Here is a 22,968-nt window from a genome sequence, read left to right as displayed (position 1 = left end):
ATCGGACAGCTTTCAAACTTATCACGTGATCTCATTTTCCACCTGGCTACCCTACATGTTCTGAAGTTCTACTGTGTGCCAGTGCACCCAAGTGTAGAACAGAAATTTCCAAAATTTTAGGCCATAGCCGACAACCACACAAGCACGAGGCACTTGTTGAACTATGCATGTTAAGTGGATACACTGCAGTAACCTCATTTTAAGGTCACAGACTTTATTGCTGAAATGTCACTTCATATTTGGTTTCATGTGATTTCTCCCCCTTCTGAATAGCAGGGAAAGGAAGAATTTTTGGGCCAAGTTTTCTCTCCAGTGGAAAAAAATGGAAGCAACATCATTAGTTCCTCAAAGTTCAACAACCTTTGTATCAGTAAAATGCGTATCTCATTTGCGACAACATGCCAATTTCTTTACTTAGAAACAGCCAGAAATATGACAATAACTTTTTTAAACTTGCAGACATTGTAACATTGTCAAACATTTTTTTACGTAGCCCAACATTACTGCGTAGTAAGCAACACACTATGTGCCATGAAGTTTTATCTCTCTTACAAAAACTGACTGAAGGCAGTGGAATTTTCAATCACCTTTCAAATAGAAGAAAAAGGTTTCCTTTGTTATACAATACTCTTAAGCAATGATTTCAAAGAACGTTCTCTACTCATTACAAAGACGAAGATAAATGAGAAAGGTGAACATTGTTTTGTAACTACTGTGGACTGAACTACTTAGGAACGTCATTTCTGAAGAATCACTAAAATACAAACACAGTAAAATACTTCCTTGAAAAGTATAGAACTTTCACATCTATAATACTGTAGGAGTAGAATCCACTTCGCCTTGAAACAGTGACATCTCTAAATCATTCAAAGTCATGGAAATGGAACTGTTGCAGTAAAATGCTTCCTAATTAGGATGAACCATTCTTTTACTTTTCAGCAACATACAAACCTCTCAGCCTTTACAGTATATTATACACCACATTCTAAAATTTTATCTATCTGCACCTCTCTCTTACTCCTTCACACTACACATACTTCCAATAACTGTGACACCTTTTTCTAAAGTCACCAGCTATGTACAACCTTGAACCCAGCAACTAGGTTCACAATTAAAATAGCAATTAATACAAGAAGGATCTGAGAAGGATTTTCATGGCTTACTGAGTTCCACAAAATAAATCCCACAAAAATCAGAAATATTTCTCTATCATCAGGTAGCAGGGAATCAAAGTAGACAGAAGCACTTGCTGAAATATTTGTAAAAAGCCAAGAAAAATGAAAACAGTACAAATGGCAACATTAATAACATACATGGTGCAAAGAACTTTCCCAAATTTCAGACTGTATAAGAGGACAAATTCACTGGCAACTTTACACAAAAATCATGGTTCATAATATATTAAAATCTTCACACACAAAGTGAAGTAATTCAAGTATACATTGCTTTACATACATTCACTGGCACAGAAACTGAGAAAATGGAATGTTGAATCTGTACAAGTATAACCAAATTAAAACTGTGCAATCTCAATGTAGTGAGATGAAACATGTGGCCAACTAACACCACCCAAAAATATAAATCAAAATACCTTCCATGTTCCACTGAGTGTTAAAGCACGATGTCCAGAGTTAACATTTCAATTTCAAATGAACATTCGAGTTTAGTTTACATGGCACTTCTGTTAACAGATGACAAACAGAGTGCCCACGTATTTCAAATTTTTCAATATTCTGAATGATGACTTCTGATATCTCAGTAGACCCTCTACAGAACTTTTAGTTGCTATTAAATTAGCAGTCATCTCAAAGTAGGCTTCCAAAACCTACCTCCTTGCACAGTAACTCTGATGCCACAAGTGGAGGTGCTCTAGTATGTTGTTGGTTAAACCAAATGGACTAAAATGAAAGTGTAACATCTATAAAAGACCAGTATATGGTCAACTCCATTTGATAACCACATTACACAGATACATGAAACTTAAATTGATCCAACATTAAGCAAGGAAAGTAGCGTTGCCCATATTATTGGAACATGGTATGCTGCACTGCAGTTTAGTGCATCAATTATCTGAGTCGTCTAAGCCAGATCCACAAATACTGGCAAACAATGCTTGAAAGCTCACAAATTTGCAACACTGAGAAACAGGCACAGAAAGGTAACTATAAAACAGGCCACACACTTTTCCCACCATTTACCAAATTACCCCAACTAAAAGAAAAACTGTTTACTAATATGTGACAAATAGACTCAAATTCAGTAATTCCTTCATACATCTCATTCCCTTCTTATGAGTGAGTAATTACAAAAGCTTTTACAACACATTTAACAGTATCAGAAAAACCATTAACACCAACAGCTTTGATACAGTTGTTTTGCAACACTAAATTCAATCTCATCCTTGCGAGTGTGAAATTTTCTTACAAACTTTTACATTCTTTAAATGAGAAGCTGCAAATAATAGCATATGTATTATTGTATGTGAAAAGGTCAGTCACATTTCTCCACTCACAATACTACAAAGCTGCTGCATATTGTATTTAATAATGCACCAAAATAAATGCGAAGATTAGATTCCAGACAAATCCAAACAAAAACACAAAAACTGAATGAAGATTTACACAAATAACGCATAAGCTCACGAAGATACTTCCTACGAGACTACCACCTTCAGTAGAATTTGTGTCCTACAACTGAACTAAATTTTGAATGCCTTTAAACATTTGTACCAATTTTCAAACAATTGAACTCCATACTGTGTCATTAACTATTCAGGTTTAACAGCCCAAACAGAGAGTGAGTGTGTGTGTGTGTGTGTGTGTGTGTGTGTGTGTGTGTGCGCGTGTGTGTGTACGCGCAACCGACATGTAATCAACTCTAAACCAATTATTGGTTACACCAAGATTAGCATACTTCGGCTGAAGTGGAAGAGAAGTAACAAAAATGCAGTGAAACTGCCAGTTAAAAGTTAACTGTAATACACAACATTCCATTTCCTTGTAGCGTTCGTACAATTTCAGTCCAGCAGAGATTTGTAATCAAACAACTGTTTCACCGTAATGGCAAAACTTAGTTTATAATGGGATTAATACTAATTTATAATGGAAGTACCAATATCTCAAGACAACAATTACACATGTATCGACACAAATAGGGAAACTGATAAAACTCCTCAAAATTCAGAGAGCACTACTTGAAGAACTGGCCAAAAGTAAAATAAAAATTAAGCAGGTGCAATCACCACCACTCTATTTATCCTTTGCCTATAGAACTTACCAGACAACTTCCCAGGGGAAACAATACATCTGTCAAGCTGATGAGGTTTGTAACTACCAAACCGAAAACAGCCTGTTGTTCAATGTCAGCGATGAATCCACTAGCGAAACGGGCAGTGAAAACAATATGACACTGCATCCAGCTGCTGCAAATACCTGCTTACTTAAAACAAACAGGTTTCAAACAAATGCCTGAGATTCACTGACACTATTTTCAACGCGCACCACAAGAATACAACACATTTCTTGAATTGAGGGCAAGAGAATCTAGTTTGTACAACAACCACAACAATCATGCCAGACACACATCGTGCAGATACCTCAGCAAAAATCGAAAACACCTTTTACTTTTACGAAATCATTCATTTATTTAAGACTGACTGCAATAATACAATTGTCCAACTAAAATACAATGTTCCTACTGAATTTTGTTTACTGTCAGTATATATCAATGTAGTGAGAAACAACTTTTAAAAGTACAAAATCCTAACACAAAGGTTCTTCCACTGAATTTCACACACAGTACATTTATAAACAGCGACACATGAAGTCAACGAACTACAATGGACAATCTTCAAGTCAGAAAAGTTCAAAAGCAGCTTCACAATTCTTCTTTGCAGAAGCCACAATAAAAACGAGAACTCCGAAGACTGTGTAGAGCAAGACTTCCACACCATTACAATGACCACATAAGAAAATGCATATACTATGGATTCTATATTTCTAGGTGCAAATGAGACATGACAAGCGACTTTTTTAACTCTTCCCACTTTACCTAATAGAAGAGAGATACATCAATAGTACGGCCTTCCAAACGAGTGCGATCCGTCATATCTGTAAAAATGTTAAGGAAACTTGGGGAGAGAAAATACAGATGGGAAAAATTTGAGACGGAAGACAATTTAAATCACTTTAAAAAACTCTGACTGGCAATTAGTATACTATTTCATACCACAAGATCCAAATTCAAATGGTTCAAATGGCTCTGAGCACTATGGGACTAAACATCTGAGGTCATCAGTCCCCTAGACTTAGAACTACTTAAACCTAAATAACCTAAGGGTATCACACACATCCATGCCCAAGGCAGGATTTGAACCTGCAACCGTATCAGCAGCGCAGTTCCGGACTGAAGCGCCTAGAACCGCTCAGCCACAACAGCCGGCCACCACAAGATTGCAATCAGCTGAAAACAGTAGTGTGTCCATCACAACTGCAAACAGACTAATCATTTATAAAATATCTTAGTAACAATTATATATTAGTTTAACACACAAAAGTTCTGTACAAAATCTATAAAACTTCTTGGAAAATTATGCCCAATGCATTTAGGTAACTTTTGAGCAATAAAATGTGGAGACTGGGCCCCTAATGAGGATACTTATTTTTGAAAGGCTTGTGTTGTTACCTAGAGTTTGTGCATTATTTTTAGATGCGAAAAACGTGTAATCTTTTACAGAAGCTCCAATAAGTGTTCCTTTTGAAACCGGAAACCTTATTTAACAATGAGTGAGAATCACAACTGTTGCATTATACTGGGTGGTTACAATTAAACTGGCAGTATTCCAAGTGCTGCAGTGCAGGGTGTACACTTTGCAGGACTCAAACATTCTAAGTAAGATCATTAATTAGTGCACTCACAGAGCATGCTGGAGGGGGTGGGGAGAAAGGAAGGGAACAGTTCCACTTTCAGTCACCAGGAGACAACATAGATGTAAGCAGCCAGAATGAGAAATATTACTGTTTTGATGTCAGTATGCTGTTTGTCACTAAGCAAAGTATGTTACTTTCATTTGTTAAGTGACTGTGTAAAGGGTTAAAAGGATTGAAGTTTTCCATACAACACACAATGGCTATTGAGAAGGAAGACTGTGCAATGCTGGTGAAGTATTTTTATCAGAATGACAGCAATAGCTGCAATGCCTTGTGATAATACTGCTGACACAAACAGCTGTGAAGAAATTCCATGTCAACGGGCTAAGAATATGATGAAGCAATATGAGGAAACGGGTGAATTAGGTGATGCACCAGAGACCAAGGTGGCCCATTTCCATGGCAATAGTTGGTTAAGTTGCTGAGGCTATAGCTGACAGCAAATGACTACAGCTCACAGTGCAACATGTGCCTCAAATTCTGTCATGGGAATTCCCTCTTGCACGGTCAACAGTTCGAAAGATTTTTCGGTGCATCTTACACTGGTATCCCTACAAGATTCAGAATGTGCACCAAATGAAGCCCCTAGATAGGCTACAACACTATGACTTTACCCTTTGTTCTTTTGGCATGCCCAAAAATGGATGATGCAGCTGGGGAATATTCATTTGACAGACAACACATTTTAGGCTGCATGGTGCCATGAATGCACAGAACCATTTCATATGGGCTTCAACTACACCACATCTTTGGGAGGAATATCCACTGCACTCAGCTTATGTGAATGTATGGTGCGGTTTTCAGATCAGTTTCTTTCCACGAGACGGCACATCTTGGGTCTGTTAAGTATACAGTGACATCTGATGTAAGAACCATGAATGCAATTGTGTCCAATTGTGTCTACACAACTCTACACCACTGTATATTTTCAAACAATGGAAAATCCAGGATGGAATGTAACAATACGAGAGAAGGAAAGTTGCTACTCACTATATAACTGAGATGCTGAGCCGCAATAGGCACAATAACAATATTCACACAAACATAGCTTTCGGCCATTAAGGCCTTTGTCAGCAGTACACACACACACACACACACACACACACACACACAGACACAGACACAGACACAGACACAGACACACACACACACACAGACACACACACACACAGACACACACACAGACACACACACACACACAGACACAGACACACACACACACACAGACACACAGACACACACAGACACACAGACACACAGACACACAGACACACAGACACACACACACACACACACACACAGACACACACACACACACACACAGACACACACAGACACACACAGACACACACACACACTTTCTTCTTGGCATGAGGCGGGTGGCAGCTGTCTACAGTCCCTTCCATACAGCCTAACCACCCATGGTTGTCACCTCTGCAGTGACGAGCAGTCCCTCTCTAAACATACCGAGGGTCTCACTGAAGCCTTCATTGACCGTTATCCTCCCATCCTTGTACAAAAACAAATCTCCCCTGCCTTATCTTTCCAGTATCCTACCACCTCCCAAAGTCTCACAGTCCGGCCACATAGCAGCATTCCCCTCTTAACTCAGCAGCATCCGGGACTGGAGCAACTGAATTACATTCTCCGCCAGGGTTTCGATTACCTCTCGTCGTGCCCTGAAATGAGGTATGTCCTACCCACTATCCTTCCCACCCCTCCTACTGTGGTATTCTGCCGTCCACTGAATCTACACAATATACTCGTCCATCCTTACACAACCCGTTCCCAATCCCTTACCTAATGGCTCGTACCCCTGTAACAGGCCTAGATGCGAGACCTGTCCCATACACTATCCTACCACCACCTACTCCAGTCCAGTCACCAACATTACCCATCACATCAAAGGCAGGGCTACCTGTGAAACCAGTCATGTGATCTACAAGCTAAGCTGCAACCACTGTGCTGCATTCTATGTAGACTTGACAATCAACAAGCTGCGGCCAAAAAACAAGTGGACCACCCAGTAGCTGAACACACTGCCAAACATGATACCCTCAGCTTAATGACTGCTTCACAGCCTGTGCCATATCAATCCTTCCCACCAACACCAACTTTTCTGAATTGTCAAGGTGAGAACTTTCCCTGCAATAAATCCTACGTTCCTGTAACCCTCCTGGCCTCAACCTTCGTTAGTCACTGTCCTCACCCATCCAGCACCCTCCCTGTTCCCATTCTAGCACTACACAGCCGTCATTTCACCGCCACACCCAGTCTTAAATTCTTTTATTTTTCATTTCTCTCCTTTCTGCTACTTACCCCCTCCCCCTCCACACCTTCTCTCCTACCCTCCATCTAAACTGCAACACTTCACTGGCCACCACTCCCACCATACTATCCCTCCCCTCCCCAGCCTCCTCCTTACCCCCATCCAGAGACTGCAGAAGCGCATATGCGTGTGTGTCTACTGCTGACAAAGGCCTTAATGGCCAAAAGCTATGTTTGTGTGAATCTTTTTATTGTGCCTATCGTGGCTCAGCATCTCCGCTATATGGTGAGTAGCAACTTTCCTTTTCTCCCTCTGTATATTTTTGCACAAGACGGGGCAACAACGTCACTTGCCATGTGAAAGATTAGCTCTGGAAGCCTTTGGTAAAAACTGCATCAGCTCTAGGTAATTTCAAGGGTTGTGGCTTCCAGATCCATGTGACTTGACTGTGGGGATATCTGAAAGATTGTGTTGCATCAGGGATGTATTAGGATTGTTCTAATCTGAAAGGTAGCTTTTGATGACGTATTGATCCCCTTACACTTGATATGCTGCGAGCAACTGTCGACCATGTCATGTTACGTATGCTACATGTTACTGACACGGGAGACCACACTGAACAGATGATGTAACTTCTGATCATATTATAACCAATATGCTAGAAACACCAGTATCATGTGTTTTGTAGTCATCCCCTTTTTCCTACATCCCCACCACATTCTGACCTGACTGCTTACAGCACCATATTTTAACCCTGTGGCAGAAAGTGGAGCTTTTTTTCGGCATACACTGCAAGCACATCAATTAATGAACATACCTATGATGTTTCAGCATCCTGTGATACAGCCCACACTGCAGCACTCAACACTGTCAGTCTATTATAGTCACACGCTAGATATGAAAAGTAGTTGAATTAGGGGATCATTTAAAATCTTCCAGTTCGATGCAGAAAAGAGTTAAAATCATTTGCCATTTATTGGCTGTTTTGGAAGTTTGTGGCAAGTTCCTATGGGACCAAACTGCTGAGGTCATCTGTTATGCTTTACAGTGTCAGGTAACTAATCAGGAGGATGAGAGTACCAGTGTCAAAGTGTTTTCTAGTGAGGTACACAGATGGCATTTGTCATTTGTGGATGTTGTATTCAGCCAAGTATATGCAATGCAGTGTCCATGTATCATACAGACGTTGTCAACATACTACAGGGAGACAAGGCAGTACAAAAGGGGAGTTGGGAAAGTGTCGATGCTCTGGAACCTCACACGAAGACAAGTATCCGTCTATCTCCGCAATGTGGCGTTACGGGCACCACCGCCCTAAGTGGTGGACTTCCACAGGAATATCTTATGAAGCCTGGAATTGAAGTTACAGAATGGCCCATATTCAAGTCCCTACATAAACCCCACTGTTCATATATGGGACATGTTTGACAGATGTCTTCATGGTTGTCCTGTTACACGACTGACTCTACAAGAACTTTCATGGGCTCTCACTGATGAAGAGAGACTCTCCCTTTTAGGAGTGGAAGAAAGATGATTGAGCTAAAAAAATTGATACAGCACAACGTCTGTACATCCCCGATCTATGCGAAGTGGACGAACCTGTTCTCGCTCATACTGACACACTGCCAAGCCTGTACTCTTTCAATCTTACTATCTGACCCTTGTTGAGAAAGCTTAACTGTATGATGACATTCTAGATGTGTGTTTTCTCTAGCACTTCAATTTTTGGCCCAACCCATTCATTCTTTCAAGTCAATTTTGACTTACTACATCAAGAAACAGTTCACAACTGTTGTCTTATTCACCATTTTGCTCCACCCTCAGGCAAATTTTTAAAGTGTAACTAGTCTGAAATCAAGTTTTTGTACAAGCCTGTCAGTTCTATTTCAATAAGAAATCAAACTGTTGGTACTTTCCGTATCCTTACTTGGGATATTTTTATGTAGATAAACTACAAAAGAAATTAACCCTATTACACTAAATATAATGTACGAAGGTACAATACGAACCTCTTTACAACTGAAAATTTGTATTAGTATGGTAAAAATGTAGGAGAAAGATTAATTTAAATTTCAACCATATGAGAGCAAAAGGCACCTTCCCTTAAAACGTTTTCTTTCTTCCCACACCACCCATGAACGAAAGATTAAAAAGGCAATGAACTACCCCTCTGTGTAATACGAGAACAGAATATTTAAGTACTGAAGTAACCACAGCAAAGGTAATATCTTTCCTCACTGTTAACAAAGGAACTGCATGCCTAATATTATCATGCAACAAAATTATTACATTCACAACTTTTATAAGAAATTATTTCGACAGTCATATTGGTTAATAAAGGATACGGACTGCACGCTCGGCCTCCAATTCAGAGCTGAAACGCACTAAGCCAATCTCTTTACCCCTAATCTCTGCGAATTTGACATCTCCGATCTCCCCATATTTATCCCGAAGCATCTGCCATGTTGCAGAAGGAGGAAGCTGGAAAGAAAGACCATTAACAACTTAGTAACAAAGGCAGAAAAGACAAATAGTATGAAAATGAAATAATACGGAACTTTTTCATACAGCCTTTTACTAACAAATACAATAATATAATTCAACATCACTGTAACTACTCAACCATTAAGTGATAGTACATCTTTATAGGTACTGTTTTTGTACTTTAATTTTTATGAGAACAATTGTCGAAACTTTGGCCAGTCCAATGAAGACAATTCAGGCAGGAGTGGGAATTCCTACAACACATTTTACATTAGCTATAAATTTCTTAATTAAGTTACTGCTCATTTACAGCCAAGCATATCTCATGCAATCGATCATGCAATTCAGTACCTGACAAATACATCACATAAGCAATATGGAAGTCCATAATCTGAACCTTATTTGATCATAAGGTTAACTTCCCACTATTGAATGAGGGAAAGCACTATTATGTAATCAATAATTAGTCGAAGTGGAATCATGTTACAGATGCCACCAAGCCGACAATGATGTGATTTGATTTTAATACAAAAAATTATTCTGGATTGCATTACACATAAAATGAACAGTAGTCAACTCACATTTTTGATCAGGATAGTATCTGAACCTCTATGACCTGGAACTGCTGCACCTCCCATTCCAATTCCTCTTGATGGTCCATTGGCAAATCCACCATCCGCTGCCCCTCTAAAATCTCTTTCCCCTAAACCAGAGCCATAACCACCTCCTCCTCCACCACCCCCAAGACTAGAGTTAAGAGAATCAAAATCACGTCCACCGCCTCCGAACGCACTATTACCCACTAAGCCTGCTGCTCCACCACCGAAGGCGCCTCCAGCACCGCCACCCATAAATGAACTGCCACCTCCAGTGCCAATATTTCCTCCAAATGATCCTCCTCCTCCACCCAAACCAACACCTAGTCCTGCTCCCCCAGCACCTAATCCTGCACCTAAATTGCTTCCCCCAAATGCACCACCTGCCCCAATCCCTCCTCCTAAACCAATATCACCACCTCCGGCTCCCATAAGGCCACCTGCTGCAGCAGCTCCTAAGCCACCCACACCAGTTAAACTGGCAGGCAAAGCTGCATTGTTACTCAAACCTGAAAAAGAAAAATAACTCCCATTAAGCACAGAACACATTAAAAAATTAATATACATAAGTCAAATGAAAAAACCGTTGCTCACTGCAGTACACCATTCCCATTTATTTCCAGATGCGTACTTATCTTTATTGTATTGTACATGACATGCTGTCCTGACAGTAATTATTTATGCGACATTTGCTAGCCAGTACTCGCTTTCAAGACGCAGAATGAAATGAAGTGTGGCATGGCAAGGGCCTCCCAGTGGGTAGACCTGATTGCCTAGTGCAAGTCTTGAGGTGACGCCACTTCGGTGATTTACGCATAAATGAGGATGAAATAATGATGAGGACGACACAAACACCCATTCTCTGAGTGGAGAATATATCCAACCCAGGCGTAATTGCACCTCGGCCCCCAGCATGGCATGCCAGCACGCTGTCCATTCAGCTACGTTGGTGGACATAAGCAGAATGTTTAGTATGAATGCACAGAAATAGAAGTGCATTCACTGATGTACATCTATTGGCAATATTAAACATTCTGCCTCCAGGCAGCAAGTCCATGCAGGATATGGTGGCTAGTGCACAGTAACAACTTTTTATACTAAGCACTGGGTGAATTCATTCGTTTGTTCGGAGGAGGAGGCCGCTATTGTTTTTCAGCTTTCCACCAGTTGGTGATGTGCTGTTTTGACAGAATCAAGGTGCACGCCCTGCAATCTTTCTGAAACAATTTTCCCGAAACTATTTGCTAAAAAAATTTGCTTATGTGTTCCTAGTAGCTTCACAATGAAGTGTCCACTTCATTAACAATCATAGTTATTGCGATATTTCTGTTTAATTACGACACTGTGAAAATTTCAAAAAGCAACGAAAAATATGGATTTCTACGACTTCGCGTTTGGTGCATATTACATCACATGTCGCTGCTTGTATCACATGCACCAGCAGTAAAGCTAGAGTGATATGCCCACAACATTCCTCACTTACCACTCACAGCTTGATATACTGAAATGCGATTTCGGTAAATAACAGCACGCAAAGAGAGTAGTATTTTGCCATATTGTTAACACACAGAACTTCGTTATTTACCATATAACTAGAAGACATTTTTGAAGAAACTATGTACTTTTTAGGGGCCTTTGATATCTGGTGAAATGAGAATTGCTACAGGTTTGGGAACAATGGAACTGAAAACATTACACATCTATTTTTGCACTGAGGATATGCTTTTAAATAAGCTACTGACCTTAAATAAGCTACTGACCTTATTTGTCCTCAGTTCCTCATGTAGTAAACTAAATACATCATCGTTTCAGGATTGTTACAATTATGTCTGCACCTGTCACTAAGGTGACATTATGTAAACAAGTGTTTTGGCAAAAGAAGCAAATTTTAACACGGCAACAAAAGGAATGCAGGTTTTACTCAAAATTCATCACTCGTGTTGTTTCTCTGAAAGTTGCAAAACGTTAACGAGTCAGGCGAAAATGAAACTCTGATTTTGTTTTATTTTCAGCGGAATTCTTTTTAGATAGTAACCAAAGGAGTGATAGTGAATCTTTTTAGATGGTCACATTATAACGGCACTTCCTCTCCAGCACAAATCATTTCCCCTACAGCGCATTGATGCCATTGCGCAATCCACCCCCCCCCCCCTCCACTACCACTCTCCCCACACTTGCTCAGCCAACTGTACATCTGCCTGACATTCTGTGTGTAATCTACTTAACAATTCTGTCTAAGAATTTACTATTTTTGTTAACAGATTTTCCTTTTGACACAAATGTCCTGTCAACAATGTACTTCAGACTAGAACGAATTACATTTATGTATTAGTTTTTATGTTCCACCATCTAAACACCACCACGGCAACATAAATGACCCGACTTCAGGAAGTAGCTAACTTTATGACCGTTTAAACTATAAATTTCAAGGAGTACAAGTAACTAATCCCCAAATACAAAAACTAGCAAAAATTTTTTCTATGGAAATTAGTAACAGGAAGTGTGTCACATGCACCATACTGACGAAGTGTACAGCAAAGGCAAATGCAAGTGTCCAACCTGTAAGCCCACAAACATGCACCTTTTAGCAGCCACAAGGTAATGAACCTGAAGTGTGTCTCTTTGTGGGAAAATTATGAATTGGCTGCTGAACACCCTACATTGCATGTGGTGTAACGAAGCAATACCTGCAACTCTTTCAGACCTAACATACTGTGTCTAAGAAAATGTTTTTATCAACAATACTGGGATGACGCGCAACATGAACTTGCCAAGTTGATTACAGGCTCCAGTTACACACACTCCAACCAGGAAAGACCTGTGAGAGTACCTCCACCAAGGTTTCACAATATTCACATCGCTTCCCAAACCAGGCACAGATATGTATCATGGGCAGGGTTGTCATAAACCTTACTGAAACATGTGATTTCATGGGGGTACTGATTTCACATCGAATTAGATACTGCCAGTGATGTATCAAGGGCAATACAGCAGTGAATCAACCATGGGGCACTTCTAGCTGTTGCTACTACAGAAGTACCTTGCTGCATCAACTTGAGATAATTGCAGAACTCTTGGATCTGAAGACAAGTTAGTGGAGATAGACAAGTTAACTACCAACAAATCTGATGATTTACACCAAAAGAGCAGAATGCGAGGAGGGGAAAAAAAAAAAAAAAAAAAAAAAGAAGAAAGGAAGGGAAGACAAAATTTAATTAAAATTATGGCATGTGTGTCACAATGGAAGAACAGAGCAGAACGGAAACTGAGGAGAACTTTGTTCTGCAACAATGTTATAGATATGACTGTAGGATGAGATGTTTCAAAAATGACATTCCAACGAAATGATATTTAAGACACTCCCGACTGATTTGGGCATTATTAATCACTGAGAGCCTAATAAAAGAGATAGATGTGTCCTAAGGATAAGGGGCTGAATAGTTAATACTGCTGTGGGAGGTGCTGCTGAATAATGAATTAACACATCAATAGAGTCCTACTGCATAATAGCCACTACGGCATTCTGCTGTAATTACATGTTACATTTTTTAATTCTACACAAATGTGAGGCAGTTAATCCCTTCACCTTAGAACTTAATGATCATTATATTTATCAGAGGTCACTATTTATATCTTTACACTATGGCATTAATTAGCACAAACACCCCACAATCCTCACTGCATTCCGAAAGTAGGTGATCCACACAGTTGATGTAGAACATGTAGTCACGGTACGACACTTCAAAATAAACTTTTGTCACAACTGGTAACTGCTTAACAGAGTCAAGGACACAGAGTCAACAATATGAATTACGGGCGACCTTCTGTCATTACACCATGTCCTGCTCACTAGTGCTCTCAGCAACTTCTGCACCGCACACTGCCTGCATTCCACTAACAACAGCTGTATATCTCTGGTACTTGACTACTTATATGTAGCCTACCTCAAGCTGTGTGAGGCAAAACTACATTTATCTTTTCGTAGGGGGCTGCAGACCTCTTACACATTCCATGGTAATCACTTAAATCAATGATTCAACATATTTACATTCTAATGGGGTTGTTGTTGTTGTTGTGGTCTTCAGTCCTGAGACTGGTTTGATGCAGCTCTCCATGCTACTCTATCCTGTGCAAGCCGTTTCATCTCCCAGTACCTACTGCAACCTACATCCTTCTGAATCTGCTTAGTGTATTCATCTCTTGGTCTCCCTCTACGATTTTTACCCTCCACGCTGCCCTCCAATACTAAATTGGTGATCCCTTGATGCCTCAGAACATGTCCTACCAACCGATCCCTTCTTCTGGTCAAGTTGTGCCACGAACTTCTCTTCTCCCCAATCCTATTCAATACTTCCTCATTAGTTATGTGATCTACCCATCTAATCTTCAGCATTCTTCTGTAGCACCACATTTCGAAAGCTTCTATTCTCTTCCTAAATGAGAATCTTTAGAATCTAATGACATCAATATTTATCGAAATAGGCAAGGTAAGTGAGTTAAGTCCAACAACAACAAAATTGTCAAACTTTAGACACAACAGCAAAAAATAACAAGATTAAAAATTCAAAGAATTTCATGAGAAGAACAAATTAATCCTTTCCAGAAGAACATAAAGAGAAAATTGCCTTGGTAATGAGCAAATGACAAAAACTAGTAATTATTTCACCATAAACTAAACTGTACAAAATATGAAGATACCAAAACACTTTGAATCAGAAAGTTAGGTTTATGAACAGAGATCAATGTAAATATGACACCTGTAAGTTTCTTCCATAACACACACACACACACACACACACACACACACGCTCCAAATACTGAACCTATCTTCTTGGTAACACCTGGTAGAATTTTAACTCATTCACCGAGTTAAATAGCAAATCCCAAACAATGTATCATACTTCAAAGTAATAAAACCAATGAAATTCACTTTTTACATATTTCCAAGGAAAAAATGTTGACATTACAGGCAAATTTCATTCCACATTGTTATACTGGTACACATCTAAGATTTGCATGTCTTGCTAAGTTTAGTTTCTTCTGGTAAAGTTAAGAAAAATAGTTACCCAAAGATGCTGGACCAACAACATTAGACAGTGCTGATGCCGCTCCTGTAAAAAAAAAAAGGTTTTTCTGAAGTACATATTTCGCAATCACCAAAATACAGTAAAATAACAATGTCTACAGACAAATCTTTTTTCCTTCAATAGGGTTTTAGGTCATTTGCTAACAAAGTGATCAGTAATCAGAAATCTGGAGGTTTTCAGGCTGTATCACAAATGCACACAACTTAACCCCAGCAACATATTGCCACTCTCTGTCCATGAACACAATAAGCGTTAATTTGTAGTCTCGTGTAAAACCACGAAAGGGTGTCAATTTAAATAAAGCATCCAGAATGAACAACAAATTATTTATATTTGGAACTTGTGTTATTTGAGTAATGCCATAGGTAACTACCGTTACACAGAAAGGAAAAAAAAAAATTCCTTTTGGGGGATTTGTGCTTTGACATTTTCTGCCAGCATATTGTACTGACAAGGGAACCTCCCCATCGCACCCCCTCAGATTTAGTTATAAGTTGGCACAGTGGATAGGCCTTGAAAAACTGAACACAGATCAATTGAGAGAACAGGAAGAAGTTGTGTGGAACTGTGAAAAATAAGCAAAATATACAAACTGAGTAGTTCATGGCAAGATAGGCAACATTAAGGACAAGAGAAAGGCAAGAGCGCCGTGGTCTCGTGGTAACGTGAGCAGCTGCGGAACGAAAGGTCCTTGGTTCAAATCTTCCATCGAATGAAAAGTTTAACTTTTTATTTTCAGCTTATGTGACAAACTCTAATGTTTTCATCACTTTTTTGGGAGTGATTATCACATCCACAAGAAAACCTAAATCGGGCAAGGTAGAAGAATCTTTTTATCCATTCGCCAAGCGTACAAGTTAGGTGGGTCGACAACTTATTCCTGTCATGTGACGCACATGCCGTCACCAGTGTCGTATAGAATATATCAGATGTGTTTTCCTGTGGAGGAATTGGTTGACCTATGACCTTGTGATCAAATGTTTTCTGTTCCCATTGGAGAGACACGTCCTTTCGTCTACTAATCGCACGGTTTTGCGATGCGGTTGCTTAACAGACACTAAACTTATTGCAATGAACATAGATGTCAATGAACGAACGGACAGATAATAACTATGCAAAAATAAAGAAAGTAAAATTTTCAGTCGAGGGCAGACTTGAACCAAGGACCTCTCGTTCCGCAGCTGCTCACGCTACCACGGCGCTCCTATTCTCATATGGTCCACTATGTTGCTCATGTAGCCCATGGACTACTCAGTTTGTATATTTTGTTTATTTTTCACAGTTCCACACAACTTCTTCCTGTTTTCTCAATTGATCTGTGTTCAGTTTATCAAGGCCTATCCACTGTGCCAACTTATAACTAAATCTGAGGGGGGGTGCCATGGGGAGGTTCCCTTGTGAGAAGTGTTACCACACCAGCAGTTTGATATTGGCTACAACCAACTCATCTGCTCTGAATAAGGAAAAGTAGTTTATAGCATCCACAATGAAACTTAGTACAGCTGAGGCTAAAACCAACTAATCCGCACTGAATAAGGAAATAGCATCCACAATGAAACTTAGTCCAGCAGAATCCTCCACCCCCACCCCTTTCATAGAAGTCTCACCTATCCAATGTATGCAGAAGTCAGGTTGTCATCCCAACAAAGCACTTAAATGCCGAACAGGGAAATAATACTCCTATTCTTCAGTAACTGATACTGACCCACAGCCAGAATTTTTAAGTGAGTTCAACACACCCTGGGTTACAACATTCCACATGCATCATCTGTAGAATATTTTCACTGTCCTTTCCCAAAGATAATGGTCTCCATGCAAAACCTGTTCTGTATTTAGAGTTCACACACCGAATTATACCCACGTCTATAGGCTGCAGGTGGCATGTTCATTTAGCAAGAGGAAACACACATGTTCCTGACATATCACCTTTTCATGTGCAGAAGATGTGTCAACAATAAGAATTATCTTTCTTCTTACTGAATCCATCTCCACATTTCAACCAAGAAACTTCTTATTTCAGCAGACAGCGAGGTACTGCTAATGAAATTTTAGGTACACAGTACAATTTTTTATATCCCGCAGTACATCAATTTTTTATTATCGCTAGTAACATACACTAAAATCATCTATTCTCCTTGGCATCCTGTTCTTCTGGAAATGAAGTATAGAAGACCCCAGTCCCGCCAGCAACAAAAATATTTCTAGGCTCATAATAGTTATCAACTGTGTCAAAATTTTAACATTAAATTCTTTTCATGTCTAATGCCTTACTTTCTCTATACAAATTTTGGTAGGAGAAGTTACATCTTTCTTTTTCCAAGCAGTCTTCTCAGCCACTATTCACTTGAATCTTCTATCCAAATCTCTCGAAATTTTTGAAACCTTTGTCAATAAATTTTCACCTACAGGAATGTATCCATTTCTCATTTCATAAAATCATTTTATTAGTAAGAGGGTGGTCTCCAATTCTGTAAGGCACCTACAGTCTCTCAGTTTAGCTCCAGAGCCAATCGGTGCAATGTCATATCTAAGCTTCAACTGTACTATTATAGGAGATAACTGCAAATATCATCTATGGGCATGTCCCTCAGGCAACTGTACAGTTTTCAGTCTCCTTGTCACCTGTCATCTGAACATAATGATGTTAGAAAGAAAGCAGCCATCTACAATGTATTAATGTAATAAACTTTCTGGGGGTCTGACATGACTCATGATTGTGAAGTGAAGGAAAATTAACCTCACTTCCTCTGAAAGAAAAATTAAAGAAACAACTGCAACTCTTTTTTCTGCCTCCCATTGTCACCGTAACAAATCCTGCACAGAAAGCCACAACAGAGAGAAACTGGGATAGGGGCCATTACTAAATGCAGTCAACACACCCTCAATTCAGGTAACATAAGGATTTTGAAGTGAATGGGCAATTAAACTTGAAAGAATGAAGCTGAAACTTTTCCCTTTCAAATGCCACAGGGATACTAGTTTCAGCATTCAGGAATGTCCCCTTAATTTTTCAGTACCAGGGTGTATATGCGGACAAAGAAAAAAAATTCCCGGATATCTAGCGGATTTCCCAGTTAAAAATACATTTTCTCCCAGGTGAAAACGTACTTTTTCCCCGTTACCTGACAGTAAATTTTCTCTAGATACTGTTTAACCTATCCATCCTTAGATGGTTACGGTTTTATACACGGGCGTAGAATTTCCAGCACTTTAGAAAACGAAACACGGGGGGGGGGGGGGGGGGGGGGGGGGGGGGGGGGGGGGGGGGGGGGAACATTTTGGGAAGATCTTTGATGTGCAGTAATATGTACGCTGCATATTTTCGTATTACGAAAGTATAAATTCGAATTCCATCAAACAGCGCACGTTACTTTCCGAAGCATTGAAATCGAGATTGCGATGCGCTTTTGTAAGCCAGTCATAGCTCATGTCACGTGATTTTCACCAGCCGATGATACCAGGTATTGAGAGCTTATGACACGTGATGAAGTCAGCCAATTAGCAACATCACTGTTAAGTAGCGCGTACACAAAAACAGAAAAGTTAGTGTTTTAAATTAATATACACAGTGTTGCTACAAGAAAAGTAAAGCTTTCACTTATAATATTGGTCTATAAGATTAATACGCTGGAAGAGAAGCTAAGCTTTCAAATATAATGTTGGTCTTTTATGCGCGTATTACAATTTAAAATATATCACACAAATGTGCCATTAAATTTTTAACAACGACATAAATGTCTGTTCTTCTGGGCTCCAAATTCATCTAAATGACTCGTCATCAAAGAGTTTAATTTTTAAATGACAGTCAAACATTCTTAGATTTAAGAAATTCAACCTACATTCTCGTACGTAGTTCAACTTGAGTAAAAGGAAATTTTCTTTGATAGTAACGCTTTTCAAACCACCATTCTGAATATTTTCCTGCGACCTGTTAGAAATAGGTGCGTTTCTGCAGTTGCCAGAGAGCGCCAGATGACAGGCATCACCGCACTTGCGCAGCTATGATGTCGTAGGGAGCCGTATGTTCGTACGTGTAAAACATGATACGCTCTTACATTAGGTCACAAAAGAAACAAGACATTCGAATCTGCTGCTTACACAGCCAACAGCCACATTTCTGTAGCCAGAAGTGGGAGAAGGTACTACTCAACTGCGAATGCGCATGATTCCGCTTGTAACTGCTAAAACGAATCTAATGTAAAAAGTTGTGACGCCACGCTCATCGGAGGCAATTTTGTTGTTATGAATCATTAAGCCTTTGACAAGTTTTGCTGTTGACAGACGCTTGTATGAGAATTTTGTTTTGTTGTATATGGCGCATTTACTTTGCAGTTAAATTTTTATTTTTTCGTTTTTTCACTCGTTCATGTTTTATTGCTGAAGTATTATTCTGCAGTAGCGGGATACAGTTATATTCTTTGTTAGAGTATCTGTTCTTACCAGTCAAAATTACAAAAATTTAACCGAAAACAATGAAAAATTTCCGGAATTCTAAAATATTCCCGGGTTTTTCCAAGACTGTATACATCCTGAGTACATACCACACAAAGGAGGAAGAGCCAAATCTTATTCTTTGCTTTGTCAGCAAGTTTAGCATTCCAACTGTCTAAAAATGTTGTCTTCCTTTCTTTTGCTGCCCATAACCTAACTTCCACAATGTACAATCAAATCAACTTGTTCACTCTACAATTATTTTTGGTTATGTCAGATCAGGTGACCTACATGTGAAAATCTGTGTCCGAAAATATCAACTAAAAACAACCTATTGGCAATAACAACTGATTATGAATTACTGACTACTTTATCAGCAATTTGATGTAACTATCAGAAATGAAGAATAGTGGAAACTTTCAAACATGTCTGGAAATCACCATTTCAGTTTGCAAACTAACAACTGACTGACTTTTCTTAAAGCAAGGTCCATTAAACCACACTCCCGTTGACATTCTTCTGGCAATTTCACTGGAACAAATATATCCATTAAAAGTGGGAATTCTTTACAGACAGGATTGTTAACATCGGGTTTTTACAGGATCAGTAAATATCAATATCCTTCATGTTCTCAAATTGTGCTTTCCCGAGCAAATTACTAATACTAGAATTTTTTCAGCCAATTGCACATGTTAAGACTGTTTTGAACCAACTGCAATCTGGTTCATTTTGCACAAGCTAGATCATGCATGTTGGCACAGAGATCACAAATTTTCTTAGAGTCAACATTTAATGCACATGCACGTAAAATAACTATCAATACTATTCACACAAGGCCTCCAAATTATCCAGATCTAAATGTAGAGGAGGAAAATCATGTATTTCACGAATTTGAGCTAACATGTGTGAAGATGCACAATTCTGTTCTTAAATTTAATTTAAGGCCTACAGTGATCAGATTCATACGAACAGGAATTCTAGAACTGTTTTCTAAAGCTGTCTTCAAACAAAATGGAAACAACAGATGATTATGGCTCAAAAACAATTTTTTGGGGCATTCAAAAAGGGGACACACATGTAACAGTTGCTTAAACCTTTATTACTAATTAAGGAAGACAAGTGTAGGCCATCCTCAAAGAACAAGTCAATGTTAAAACCTGGTCCACATAGAATTTTAAAACTAATATATTTCCTCCCAGACAAAGTGTCTCAGCAGATCTGAACAATTAGAATTAAGTTTTGAGTATCTGCATAAAGTTAAAATTACTCAAGTGTCCTCACACAAAGACTGATTACAGTATGTTGTTTGCAGAGTTCATCCTGTGATGCAAAAAGCTATCAGGCATCACACTGTTTAATGTTCGACAGCATGTGTCTACAACGTGGCATGTACCTTACTTGTTCACTACTGTAAACTCTGCACACTATGAAATTCTTGGGTGTGAAAACATTTTAACACTCCACAATCGTGTTCAATGTTCCACCTAAGGATGACTCCAGAGTATCAAAAACCTTGCAATTTTGCACAGTACCTTAGTCCATCGGACACACTACAGATCTCTGTGTGTTTGCCAGCAGATGAGAGTGCAGCAATGAATCAACTAAGATTATTATCTGAGGAACCCAAGGCCATATCGAAGTGGTACGTGAAGTACAAAAACATGGAGGAGTTGCAATGACAATGGCGTGATGTTTATGTAACTCAGCCACCAACATGTTCAACAACACAGTAATCAGGATAAATCTGAAGCCAATAATACTTTCAGCATGTGCTTAAGGGAAGGTGTGGCCAACCAAAAACCTCAACCAGTCCAGCTTCTAGCACTGCTGCGTTGCAACATTTTACTACATCACCTAAAAATACCCAGGGTGCATGTGAAAGTGGGATAAGCCAATTAAGACGAATTCTGAAGGCCCGATGTAAAAAAATACACATTCCAAGATCACTGTACTCTATGAATGAGAATGAGCCAAATCGCAGCATGTAGTACATCGAGTGGTTTGAAGGCGCGTTTCACGAGCAGGAATAGTTTGCAGGGATGGTTATTTGGTGTGACGAGGCGCAATTCAGGACTGAACAGTACTGTAAACCAGCACAAATGAAAATAGTTATGTTCACATGGACAAACATGTTAATCTACTGAATAGTAATGTGTGGTGCTGTCTGTCATTACACAGTTTGATTGAATCATTCTTCTTTGAATGTACCATAACTTGTGAGGTATCTTCATATGCTGCAAACATGAACTTTACCTGCAATCCGAGAGGTGTTTGGAAATGAAAGATTTTTTAGCAACAACAAAACAGTGTTCTGCCTCACTCCCATGTCAGATCATCCTTTGATGAAAAACTACCCTGAGAAAGGGCAGATCGAAGAGTAGCTGCTGAGTACCCACCAGGGGTCCCCAAACGTCTACTTCTGCCTATGGGGACCCTGAAAAATGAAGCTTACCAACAGAATCCGTCTACACTGAATGAGCTACGAGAAACTATCAAGCCATCCTATGATCCTATCACATCGGAAACAATGGCAGCTGTAGTTCGGGTCAACAGTTTGGTGGCACCGACACCATTTGACTGCTTATGAGTGTCTTTTGAACACACAAAATAACCTTCCTTTCTTCCTTCCTTCCTTCCTTCCCCCCGTACCTGGTACGGCATTAATGGACTGACAGCTGACAACAATGCAAGTGCCTTTGCTAAATGCACAACTTCTCCTGCATAGCCTCTCCTGTGCTTGTGACCGAATCAGTTGGACACTACTTCATAACCACGGCTTTGTTGGATAACTTAATTGTAGCACAAACCCTGCACAAGGTGGCTACTCAAATTTGGGAAAAAAATTCCCTGAGAATTTCAGGTATGGATAGCAAGATGATGATAGAAGTTCCAGGTGGATTAATGAAGTGCAGAGAGGGGGGGGGGGGGGGGGGGGCACGACTTACAATAACGACTTTTCTATCTGCTCAGCTGTTATTTTCTAGCCACAAGCTCTAGTTTCACTGCAATTTTTAAACATTGATAATTTATATGCAATAATACTAATAGAATTATCTCTTTAAAATACTCAAGTATTTCAAAATTTGTGACACACAAAATTCAATAAAATTAAATTCTAATGCTAGGTTCAAAAAAACAGAATTCACAGACTTTATGAAATCTGTCGAATTAAT

At 39.4% G+C, this 22,968-nt stretch overlaps 1 protein-coding gene across 3 annotated transcripts in view; it reads right to left on the bottom strand.

The window, feature by feature from the left end:
- LOC124621807 (myelin expression factor 2) overlaps positions 1–22,968 on the bottom strand; it is a 115,723-nt gene that overhangs the window by 31,857 nt on the left and 60,898 nt on the right. For 2 of the 3 annotated variants that reach the window (XM_047147244.1, XM_047147243.1), the window contains exons 8-11: positions 15,344–15,388; positions 10,263–10,786; positions 9,543–9,678; positions 3,618–4,109 (exon numbers count right to left, since the gene is read on the bottom strand). In XM_047147244.1, coding sequence (XP_047003200.1) covers positions 4,051–4,109; positions 9,543–9,678; positions 10,263–10,786; positions 15,344–15,388 — 764 coding nt within the window. In that variant the 3' untranslated portion in view covers positions 3,618–4,050. Of the gene's footprint in view, positions 1–3,617; positions 4,110–9,542; positions 9,679–10,262; positions 10,787–15,343; positions 15,389–22,968 lie in introns of those variants that run through there. The other variant, XR_006980571.1, reaches the window with a different exon arrangement.

This window comes from Schistocerca americana, chromosome 7 (genome assembly GCF_021461395.2).
Source record: "Schistocerca americana isolate TAMUIC-IGC-003095 chromosome 7, iqSchAmer2.1, whole genome shotgun sequence".
Classification (NCBI taxonomy): Eukaryota; Metazoa; Arthropoda; class Insecta; order Orthoptera; family Acrididae; genus Schistocerca; species Schistocerca americana.
This window is presented reverse-complemented; position numbering and strand designations above follow the sequence as displayed.